This window comes from Rhipicephalus sanguineus, chromosome 1 (genome assembly GCF_013339695.2).
Source record: "Rhipicephalus sanguineus isolate Rsan-2018 chromosome 1, BIME_Rsan_1.4, whole genome shotgun sequence".
In the NCBI taxonomy this organism is placed as follows: Eukaryota; Metazoa; Arthropoda; class Arachnida; order Ixodida; family Ixodidae; genus Rhipicephalus; species Rhipicephalus sanguineus.
Window position 1 is genome coordinate 95,893,856 of NC_051176.1, and position 12,519 is coordinate 95,906,374.

Sequence of the window (12,519 nt, forward strand, 5' to 3'; positions counted from 1 at the left end):
ACAGGGAGGTTAGCCCGACGCACGTCCTGGTTGCTACCCTGCACTGAGGGAAAGGATAAAGGGGCGAAAAGAGAGACAGGAAGAGGAGAGAAGAGGAATGGACACAATCACGAGCGCACTTGGTGGAGCACATCCAGTCTACAGGAGGTCACACAGATCTGTTGACTTTAGGTATTATGATTTTTTAAAGCAATATTGGAAGTGATAGGAAAACCACCCGGTACAGCTGAGTACGCATCTGTCTATGAGCAGAGCAAGAGAGAGAGAGAGAAATACCTACGTCTTAAACATCTGGATCACAATTACGCTGACCAGAAACAACTGAAAGTCTGCTGAGAGGTACCACACTTGCACCAAGGTTACCTGCAACGAGAAGAAACGCGAAAGGCCGTGTGAAAACCAGCTGTGACGCAATGTCGCAAGGTGTGCACAAAATAGGCAGCCAAGCACGTTGAGAGGCATCACTGTAGGACATGGAATCGGTAATTGCGACACACTTTCTATGGAGTTTATACGTATTAGTTTCCATAATCATCTAGGTCTTTTTCTGTATCATAACTGGTGTAGGTCATTTTTATTTTAGTGGCACTTGTATGATTGTGTATGACGCTTCAATTTCATAGTAAATGCAGGACAGCGTGTGATATCCTGGAGCTGGCTTTACAGCCAGGATTACTGCAAAGTGCAAAGCCAACCACGGTCTGAAACCAGTGGCATGTGCTCCGCTGTGATTCGGGGCTGAAAGGAAAGAGCAGCTGTGAAGGGGAATTTGTAAAGAAATAGATAAATAAATAAATACATAATTTAAAATAAATAAATAAATAAATAAATAAAATATGCGGCAGATACTACGCGTTGCGGGAATCGTTTTCATGCGAAGCAGTCAGCGAGTACATCTGTGCGGTATTTTATGGTTTTGAGCCGCGTTACCAGGTGGACCGACGTGTTTTTGTAAGCGTAGTAGCTGTGTGCACATCGTGGGCTTACGAGGCACGTTGACAACACTGGCGTTTGAAGGGTAACTTATGATGTAACGTAACGTCAGCCCTCACGTTAGAGTACATACGTCAGTATTATAAAAATAAGGCCACTTTATGGTGCAATCATGTGAATATCATTCGTAACTTTTGTTAAAGTATTCCTCCGGGGTCGAGCAATGTTTCAATATAGCTTACTGAATCATAGGAATACAAATGCAATGTTTATTAGACTGCTAAAAAAGCAGAGCCAACACTGGAACCACAGACATTAATTTGATATGACGCCTGTATCGTACGAGTACAGTACTCACGGATTCAAACGCGACATCAGAATTTTTAGCATAAGGATTTCTATGTGCAATTGCTCGAGATAACTACGTCATGTCGCTACGAATCTGGCCTCTAAAGATAACGTTGGCTCTGACTTACGCGTTCGAGTCGAAATTACACAGATATCACCCGAAACGAAGACGGTAGAACCGAAAACATGTGCATTACTTAGCCCTAAATTGTCCTGTTTCAATCTGTGAGTACTGTACATATGTAGTGTTTATTGCTTTCTTGTAGAATTAGATAGCCAGCACCACAACCACAGTTGACGTTGCACCAACATTACGCCTGCATAGGCTGTTTTTCCGAACCAGTTTATAGACCTGGCGAGGCTCTGTAGTAGAATACCTTACTGCCATGCAGAATGCTTCGGTTTGATTCCTGCAGGGATCCTAATTTTTATTCTTTCCATTCGTTGGGTCAACGCTGCCGATGTCGGTTTCTCTTAACGCTCTCGCATTTAAATTACCAGTGTCTGTTCTCGCCGTTCCTGGGTTGATATAAAGTGTCAGTCACCTGTGGCGCATACTCGTACACCGAGGCCCGTGGGAAACGGGTGTGTGCCACACGTGTCTGGAGGAAAGCGTTTGACGACGTACGCGACAGGATTTTCACGTTATTGATGTCATGACCCGACAGTCATATTCGTCAAATCCTCTTACCCTCCCATGTCAATTTTGGTCTGCACCAAGTTAAGGAGGCGATCATGAAAGCACCCAGACGTAGGCGGATAGATAGATAGATAGATAGATAGATAGATAGATAGATAGATAGATAGATAGATAGATAGATAGATAGATAGATAGATAGATAGATAGATAGATAGATAGATAGATAGATAGATAGATAGATAGATAGATAGATAGATAGATAGATAGATAGATAGATAGATAGATAGATAGATAGATAGATAGATAGATAGATAGATAGATAGATAGATAGATAGATAGATAGATACGCTGAAAGTGCAAAAGGTTCGCTGAGAAATACTTCGCATTTAATAAATAAATAAATAAATGTACCAACGGCTGGATTTAAACGCTGGGTCTCCAGCACAAAATTCTTATGCTCTAATCACAGTGCATTATTCACGTGACGAATTAGGCGGACTAGAATGCCGGGCTCTTGGTGTGTTTTCACAATACTGACGTCTTGTCCTTGTTGTCATATCATGCGTACACCATCGAGGTGCGAGGACCATGGACCACAAATGATAGCTCTGTTAACTCTTATAGTCTATAGTTGCCCGACTCTGCCAGTCCCCATACCCTGATGTAGTGCTCGCGCCTTTCCCTCGCATCTACCGCTTATTCGACGGCGAGGTATGATTTCCGTCTTATCGCCCGCATTTGTCTCATTTCTCAGTCTCGCGAAATCGTGTGCCGACAATTACAGTCATTCTGATATATTAGTCCGAGTTTATCTTTCACACATTTATGTGTCAGCGCGGGATGTTGGTGTCTCACCCTGGAATGGAGCAACCTGTGCTCTTCACTCTGCTCTTCACAAAGGATGCCGCAGAAATTCTGGCACTCTGAACCCTTCTTTGTCCAAAACATAAGCGTATGCAACATTTCTAATAATGATAAGAAGCAGAAGAAGAACACTCACTATTTCTTGGTCCCCTCTCCAATTGCGAACCTGAAGAAGCAGATCCCACCAATGTTTATGAATTTCGCTGTAGAACCTGTTGTAGAATTCCTTGGAGTTCGGTCCTGATGCTATGAGTGGCAGCAGGTACATGCACATGATCATGAAGAACAGTGGGACGGTTGCCCTGCGAGGGAAACGAAAGCGTGCTTGTCATAAATGTTCCCTTTCAAATTTCATAAATGGGCGTAATGTCGGATACTAATCCTTGTACTAATATTACACGTATTTCCTCACTGGCATAAATAATTACAATAAACTTTTGCAAGCAGTAACCTGACATGTCTGCAAGTTTTATTTATTTATTTATTTATTTATTTATTTATTTATTTATTTATTTATTTATTTATTTATTTATTTTACTGTGTTTTGTTTTCCTGGCCGTGACTGTGAAGGTAATAGCTGTTCTGGTGCTGCGCACTGAAGTTCACTGTTCAAATTTCGACGATACAGCGCGCTCTCACTATGCGTCTTCCCTAAGCGCCATGTCCGACTTAAATGATACTCTGCTTCTTCGCCTGCTGGTCTCTTTCCCCCGCTTTTGCTGCATTTTTATTTTGTCCCTCTTTATTTCTTCGCTACAGTCCTTGATTGCTAGGGCTTAATTTTTATAACCGGTATTATCTGATGGCCTATTTTTCCCGAGGTCTCATCCCCAAACGTGGATTTATAGTAGTGCCGATGTCTCAAAGAATCTTCTGACACATGAGTCACATAGTTACTTAGGCGAAACATATTAGGCCCTCTTTCATCGCATATAATATCCACAATAATGAACTTTAGTCGCAGTAAAAGCACAGGTATCACGAGGCATATTTGTTTGTTTATTTATTTGCTTCTATTGATTAGGTTCCCCAAAATAAATCTTAATGGTCGTTACCACAGCCCTCTGCCCCTTCTGTCAGCCTGGGAAAAGAAAACAAGGTGAATGTGGTTCTCCTTAGTGTTTCGATTGCTAGCCACGATTGAGACACGAGCTGGTGCCGGATATCCTTTGTTCGTCCACTGCCTGACAATCTCATGTCTGTAGCGGAAAAGCCAATATTTGTCTCTTCTTGGCATTAGAGCTCAATACAGATGAGCAGCTAAGTTCCTGTTCTCCTCGTCGGAAACTATATCGCAGTCCTCAGGGCTAATAATATTTTACGGCCTCTCATACCTACGGTACTGAGCACACAGAAGTAGATGTGCAGCCCTCATATCTTTCTCAATATTTTGACACAACCGTGCATGCAAAACATTTACCTACGTGTCAGAGAAGAATAAATAAAATGCCGCGAACTTTTGTGCTTACTGAAGCACACTTAATAGTGATAAGAATCAAACGCTTAGTGCATATTAACATAGCACTTAGCGCTTCTGCTCACCTAATGAATCGTCTGATGATTGCCACCACAGCTACAATGAGGCGATTGCGAGTTTGCTTCACAAGCGTATAGTACAGCAAAAATCCGCTGCAACAATTACAAAAAAAGAGAACAGGGTTACTTTTCAAGAGTCTAAGCGATAACCTACAAACTCATTAGCCCAGCCATCGCTTGGACAAAAACGATACATCAGTATAGTATAAGCATTCACAGTTCAGCACTGCAAAAGTTTCAAGAATTCAGGAAACATAGTGTGGTGTTCGATGCTTCAGAATTGTTTTTCTTCAATGGAAGTATGCTGTGAATCACACCTGAAGAAGAAGAATGTGTCCACAGCGAAGAAGCCTGCGGTAACGATCATGGTCTCCCAGTGTTCGAAGTAGTGTACGGCGTTAATCACTCTCGCTGAAACAAAAACGGCGACAGTGTTACTGTTTGGCAGTCGTCGACGAAAGTGGGTGAAGTTAAAGAAACGAAACGTAATTATTATTTGCTTGACAGGAATATTTTGGGCAGTGAACAAAAAGCAGTTTTAGTGGGCCACGCCTCCTTATTGGTATGTACGAACACTCGGTGTCTTGTGCATATGAAAGCACCGGTATAGAAAAGACAAAAAAGCAGGCTGGCTGCAGTCGCACCACAAACAGAATGAAAAGTGTAATGAGATTAGAGAACATTTGATCGTTACACTGTAAAGAAAACTGATAGTGGTAGACAGTTCACGAAAATGAAAATTGGTCCAGGTTTTTTATGGAAGTTCAGCGAGATTTACAAGTTCTGTCGCACGATCACAGGTTAAGAGAAGCAATTTAATATTCTGGAACCGGTATCACCATAGGCGTGCGCAGGGTTCTCCATAGGGGGGGGGGGGGCGAAGGTTAATCGCCGCGCCCCCCCCCACCATACTAAGTCAATGTATGGGGCAGATTTCGCCCCCCCCCCCCCCTCTTAGGTAACTAGAAGGGTCAATGGACGGGGCAGATTTTGCGCCGCCCCCCCTCTTAGGTGATTACGGGGGGGGGGGGCGGCCGCCCCCCCTGCCCCCCCTCTGCGCACGCCTATGGGTATCACCCTTGGTTTCCGATTGTTCCTTGTTCCAGAAACGCTAAAAATCATTGCCTACTTTACGATCTATCAACTAAACTACAGGATCGGAAATAACATCGTTCAAGTAGCAGTGGCCGGAAAGACATATATAAGACATAAAAGTTTTTTTTTTATTCACTCTCTTCATGGACATGCTTTCACGATGGCATGGAATATTCTATGTAAACAACGTACGTACTGGGAAAAGTTTAGTAGGGTATAGTCCAGAACAGGAATTTCCAACATTCCAGTTACAGGTCAAGAGATGGATGGATTGAAAAAAACTTTATTATGGTCCCGCGGATCGCGCTATAGCATATGGCAAAAAAATACGGGCTTTCCATGACATCATATAAACCTTTCCTAAACTTGAAAAAAAGGACAGCAGATTTTACCGATTCGTTCGTTCAATGACAGCTTTTGCGGTGAAGGTCTTTTTTTTATCTCTCGTTACGAGGCACATACCCACTGTGGGAGATCACCCATAAATTGGGCGATTCGTATGGATTAAGTGGAAGTTCAACAATAAAGATAACTCTCTTACTGCGAAATGACGTGTTATGCGACGTTGTTCAAAGTGGAGCGCTCGTTTTACTATAGTGATTAATAAACGTAAACAAAATAATAATTAGTTTTTTAGGAAGGCAGGAAATGACTGTCGCATATGAAATCTTTTATGGTATTACAAACATTATCATGGAAGTACCTCAGTGTGGAAGCACCAAATCAAAGCTGGTCGTCGAAAGTCATGCTGATTCTTAGAGAGGCTTCGAGAAAACTTCTTGCTTAGGAAAATCTACTATAAGCAATCGGGAAGTGGTGTATTGTTTCCGGTACACTGCACCGTATACGCGAAGGCGATATCACGAAACCAGACCTCTGCAAGTAGAAATTTAGCGTATTTTGCTTATGTGCTTCTTTGTTTTTCAAATCATTGCCCTTCTCCTCTACTAGAGGACGACCAAGAAGCAGGGTAGGTGCGATTGGATCGCTTTAACAGCGAGGCCACATCCTTTCGAGAGAGAGAGGATATTGTTGATATAACGGGCCCTTGGTTGCTTTGGCGAATTTGAGCTATGGAAAAAAAACGTTGTGCTGTTGTCGTCACGACGCTATTGTTTCGATATTTTGATCGTCTGATCCGCTTTATGTGAAGAGTAGTAGCATGTCAGTGTCAGTACTTGTTGCGGCGACTAGCCTTGAAATAAAGACCATCTCTGAAACGCATTCTGTGCTGTCGAAATAAACTTCGAAAATTGTCAAAACAAAGGGTCACATAAAGAGTGACACAAGTTTAATGTTATAGAAAGCCATATTTCTACACGGTTACTGGTGTAGCGCCTCCTAATTTAAGTTTTGACTCATGTTTCTACGGAACTCTAGTAACAAGAAAGAAAAAAATGGCCCAAGAGACGACTTACTGATGTTTTCGGCGATTGTTGCGTAGGAATGTCCGAGGCAAATCCAGAAGATGCTCAGGAAGCGGATGCCATGTATAAAACGCAATGAGTTGGCCTCGGAATTCTTGTCGTTGTTCACATTCAGGATCACCCTCGTGTTTGTCACTATAGAAAATGCTACGATGCACCTGTATAGGATAGCTGGCAAGAAAAAAAATAAACGCCATACATAATCATAAGTGGCAATCTAAAAAAATATTCAGGCAGATCCCACGCATTGTGGGAATCGATATCATGCGAAACAGTCGGCGAGGAAAGGCCTATGCCGGATTTTTTGCTTTGAGTGAAGCGTTACGAGGTGGATCGACGCCTTTGAGAAAACTTCGTAGTTGCGCGCATGGCGGGTTTGCCAATCATCGACTACAGTGGCGGTCAAATGGTAACCCACGGTTCGACGTAACGTCGGCACTCACGTTACAGCGATGTTTTGCCGCAACAAAGTGCACGCTACGGTGCCGTGAAGTGCACATCATAAGCAGCGGTCGTTGGCGTTTACGAGAAACACTTGACAATAGCTTGCGGAGTACATGTTTATTGCATTGGTGTAAACGCGGATAGCGAACACTGCAACCACAGTTGGTGTTGTCCCGATATGACGCTTGTATATGGCCTTTTTCCTAAACAGGTTGAAGCACTGGCGTAGATCTGTGATAGAAGACTTGACTGCCTGGGTTCAATCCCGGCTCGAGCCATGATTTCTAATCTTTACTTCCATGGGGATTTTTGGCTAATTCACAATGGCGTCGATGCTAGCACCGGATTTTCTGCAATACGGGCTGCTTAGCGCTATCTAGTTCGTCTGTTCTCGCTGTGCCTTGGTTGATATAGACTGTGAATTACCTGCAACGCATACCCGTATACCATACGGGCCGCGTTATGCGGGCATGTGCCACATGTGTCTGGTAGAAAAGGTTTCATCGCGTACGCGACAGGCACGCTATTAAACACGTTATCAAATGCCAAGCATTTCTTAACGACCTTTGGCACTTTGAGCGTTTCTATCTATCTATCTATCTATCTATCTATCTATCTAGCCGCTTACGTCTGGGTGCTCTCATGGTCGCCTCCTTAGCTTCGTGTAGACCAAAATTGGCATGGGAGGGCAAGAGGACTTGACGAATATGACTGTCGGGTCATGACATGACTAACGTGAAAATCCTGTCGCGTACGTCGTCAGACACTTTCCTGCAGACGCATGTGGCACATACCCGTTTACCACGGGCCGCGATGTACGGCTATGCGCCACAGGTGGCTGACAGTTTATATCTACCAGGGAATGCCGAGAACAGGCATTGGTAACTTAAATGCGAGAGCGTTAAGAAAAACCGACATCGGCAGCATTGACCTGAAGAATGGAAAGAATAAAAATTAGGATCCCAGCAGGAATCGAACCCAAGCATTCTGCGTGGCAATAAGGTATTCTACCACAGAGCCACGCCAGGTCTATAAACTGGTTTGGAAAAACAGCCTATGCAGGCGCAATGTCGGTGCAACGTCAATGGTGGTTGTGGTGCAGGCTATCGAATTCTACAAGAAAGCAATAAACACTACATATGTACTCGTACGATACAGGCGTCATATCAAATTAATGTCTGTAATTCCAGTGTTAGCTCTGTTTTTTTAGCAGCCTAATAAACATTACATTTGTATTCCTATGATTCAGCAAGCTATATTGAAGCATTGCTCGACCCCGGAAGAATACATTAATGAAAGTTACATATGATGTTCACATTATTGCACCATAATGTGCACTTAGTTTCGATAATACTGACGTATGTACTCTAACGTGAGGGCTGACGTTACGTCGCACCATAAGTTACCCTTTAAACGCCAGTGTTGTTGACTTCCCTGGTAAGCCCACGTTGTGCACACAGCTACTACCCTTACAAGAACACGTCGATCCGTCTCGTAACGCTTGGCTCAGTGCCATAAAATACAGCATAGAAGTACTCGCTGACTGCTTCGCATGAAACCGATTCCCACAAGGCTTGGGATCGCCCGATTTTTTCATGTCATGACCTGTGAATCGCGTTCGTCATGCACTCATGTCCTTCTATACCAATTTTGGTATATAGCAAGCTAAGGAGACAACCACGAGAGCGCCCAGACGATAGATAGATAGATAGATAGATAGATAGATAGATAGATAGATAGATAGATAGATAGATAGATAGATAGATAGATAGATAGATAGATAGATAGATAGATAGATAGACAGACAGACAGACAGACAGACAGACAGACAGACAGACAGACAGACAGACAGACAGACAGACAGACAGACAGACAGACAGACAGATAGATAGATAGATAGATAGATAGATAGATAGATAGATAGATAGATAGATAGATAGATAGATAGATAGATAGATAGATAGATAGATAGATAGATAGATAGATAGATAGATATGTTCAAAGTGCCTGTGGTTCGCTAAGAGATACTTCCCATTTAAACATTGCATTGTTTGATTTGTTGATTCCGCTGATGACTGACGCGCTCATTTTTAAAAGGTAACTTTCGTAGACTTGTTGATGGGCAGAACGTACTTGGCGACTTCATGCGGCCAAGTAAACGTGATCACTGTGACAAACGATACACAAGGTATGTGAAATCAGCTTTCTTATAGCTATCGCTGTCTAATAGAGCTTCTGCTCTATTACACAGCGATAGCTATAAGAAGCTATAAGGTTTTTATAGCTTGCGGAAAATAGCGTTAATCATTTGAGACACTGCAGTAATATTACAATATTATTGAGAACTAACAGACAATAATGCCAAGGAATGCCAATAATGCAGTAATCTTCCCGGATGAATAGTTATGGGGAACACGTGGATTTGACTAGCGTAGGCGTACCAAAGAGAATCAATATCTGGAGCCAATCACCTCAAAAAGATCGCCGTGCGAGAGGCTCATCTATAGCCTGTAAAAAAGAAAAAGAATTCTTTGCGAGCTAATAGCCGTGGTCAGGTTTCTGAACTCATACCGCGAACAATGGACATGAAAACAAAACAAATGTATGCATTTTTCAACGAGGGCAGCAGTACGGCTACTATTAACACTGACCCGCTTGAGTCAGTTCAAGTAACATCGCTAGAACGCATTGGTCAAGAATTATTTTTTTTAATGAACGGGGATTAACCAAAGCAGTTTTGCAAGTTGGGATAACGCTTGTTCTCTTGTGCGACATCGGCCTGCTTATTTCAGGAGCGTGAGCTTTATATAGTCTGTAGCACGAGATTTATTTGACGAACAACACATCATTGTGTATTTACAGAACATAACATTTAAACGAGGACCACAGGACTGAGCCATTGTTAGCCCTGTTTCACTTCCACAAGCACACGTCGAGCCATCATGAGCTGGACTATACTATACCGAACTGTCCTTAATGTACATGTGACGCATTTGTGTTAGTATGGTAAGGGAGAAGTCTAGCCATAAAATATACCCAATACCTACTCTTTCTCATCAAGATTCTGTCTATATATTTACACAACCATTTCACCGAAAGTACAGCGTTAACAGTTATCATGAGTAGAAGAATCTTCGTTCTAATAGAATCATACGGAGCATTTTCTTTTGGCAGCATCATGTTTTACACGCTAGATTTATATGTAAATCACGGTGACGATGTCGTCGACGTTCCGGTCACCAAATTAGCAGGCTTGCGATACAGAGTAATTTACACAGCTTTTTTTCGTAATTGGCTAATTTGTTTAATTAAACTTTGAATTATCGATCTTGAGTTTTCGAAGCAAATGAGCAATTTTGAGCCCGTTTCCAAAATCATCTTGTCGAGCGTAGAAACTTTCAATAAAGTAATGCTTGTAAGACCTTCGAGAACATATATTTGACATTCGAAAGCATACTGAAAGCAAAGTTAACACGAAAAAAGAAAAACCTTCATTTGTCTTTCGGGGTGATGCAGAGGCACAGGTCTTGCATTAAGATTCATCGGCTGACTCTTTCGCTTCAACATTTAGCCCAACTTTCATAGTCACTTGGCCATATTACCTCGGATCATTTCAAAGTTTAAGCCAATGTAGTAAGAAAACGTTTAATTAGTGCAACTTGTTCGTTTCTCACAAACATCGATCGAGTTTTTTAGACAGTTGTATATTAGCGGACTCAATAGGAGAACCATGTACCATAACGTACTGTCGCTCCAGGAAGAAAGTACTAGGTTTCAACGCAGCACGCCACTTGCAGTTTCTTATTTATTTCATTCCTTCATTGATTTGACCATGCGCACATTCTCTTTTTATTCATAGTGTGAGCGCGAAGAGTGAATGACTCTTCCTCCTCTTTACATATCATCATCACTTGTGCATCTTCGTCATCTGTATATATCATCATCAATGTGATTTCGGCTCGAGCACGGCTGAATAAAGCGGTTCCTCATAATAGGCATAAAAACGCTTTGAATTCACATTTAGCGGCAAATATCAACAGTTTATAAGCTACAACGACATCACAATTGACGCTTCCGTTTTATATTCATCTTCGTGATGTTCGGATGTTTGACTTGTACTTCAAAACAATGTGGAAAATAAATTGCAGAAGGGTGTTCTGAGGGGCCAGTTGGTACATGATACGGAGGGGGAACAGCACAAAAACGGGACGAAAAAAAAGTGACCACAGAACACAAGCGCTGACGAACAACTGTGTGTAAGTTTATTACACCGGAAGATATAGCTGAGAAACATAACTAAAAGAAACAAAACAAAACAAGCATCACGTGCGCAAAATGATGAAAGAAAAATCCGCCACGAGTTGAAAAGTCCAACGTTAGCAGCTCAAAAAAATCTCTTTTTCGAGGAGGGCGAGTGAAGGCTGACTGACGCACATGTTTCCTTTCTTCTTGATATGGAAGGCTTCGTTAATTTCGCGCCCCTGTGACGATATCGTGAAAGAACCCCACAGTTATGGAAGAGCGGAGCACAGTCGCACGAGGAACAAAGGGGTGGCTGACGTGCTGCTCGTCGAAGTTCTGAGATTGTACGCATGCTCTTTCAGGCGGTCGTTCAAACAGCGACCCGTCTGTCCAATATGTCCAATTTTCAACTCGTGGCGGATTTTTCTTGCATTTCATCATTTTGCTCACGTGATGCTTGTTTTGTTTCGTTTCTTTTAGTTATGTTTTCAGCTATATCTTCCGGTGTAATAAACTTACCCACAGTTGTTCGCCAGCGCTTGTGTTGTGTGGCCACTTTTGCATCGTCCCATTTTTGCGCTGTTATAATAATATCTGGGGTTTAACGTCCCAAAACCACCATATGATTATGAGAGACGCCGTAGTGGAGGGCTCCGGAAATTTCGACCACCTGGGGTTCTTTAACGTGCACCTAAATCTAAGTACACGGGCCTCAAACATTTTCGCCTCCATCGAAAATGCAGCCGCCGCGGCCGGGATTCGATCCCGCGACCTTCGGGTCAGCAGTCGAGCGCCATAACCACTAAACCACCGTGGCGGGGCATTTTTTTTTTGCGCTGTTCCCCCTCTGCAATTTGGAAAATATTTTTTTTCGCGTGCAATGCACTGTAGGCATTTTCACACCAATAATGGTGTTTCGATCACTGAAACAGCCTTCGTACACCCTTATTTCAGACATTTTTTATTTTTCAAAGGGTGTAAATACGACAC

General features: G+C 42.6%; 1 protein-coding gene across 1 annotated transcript; it reads right to left on the bottom strand.

The window, feature by feature from the left end:
• Positions 1–276: 276 nt before the first annotated feature.
• LOC119375035 (uncharacterized) lies at positions 277–7,008 on the bottom strand. The gene is made up of 5 exons (XM_037645266.2): positions 6,835–7,008; positions 4,639–4,732; positions 4,328–4,414; positions 2,922–3,087; positions 277–363 (listed from the first exon to the last, which is right to left on the bottom strand). The coding sequence occupies exons 2-5, from the start codon at positions 4,686–4,688 to the stop codon at positions 277–279; spliced, it is 390 nt and encodes a 129-aa protein (XP_037501194.2). The 5' UTR covers positions 4,689–4,732; positions 6,835–7,008.
• Between the last annotated feature and the right edge of the window lie 5,511 nt (positions 7,009–12,519).

What these genes read in the sequence shown, in the direction of transcription:
- LOC119375035 (XM_037645266.2), bottom strand. Translation starts at nt 4,688, where the DNA reads ATGATCGTTACCGCAGGCTTCTTCGCTGTGGACACATTCTTCTTCTTC. An exon ending in GACACATTCTTCTTCTTCAG is followed by an intron (nt 4,415 to 4,638) that starts GTGTGATTCACA and finishes TAATTGTTGCAG; the next exon opens with CGGATTTTTGCTGTACTATA. An exon ending in ATCATCAGACGATTCATTAG is followed by an intron (nt 3,088 to 4,327) that starts GTGAGCAGAAGC and finishes TTTCCCTCGCAG; the next exon opens with GGCAACCGTCCCACTGTTCT.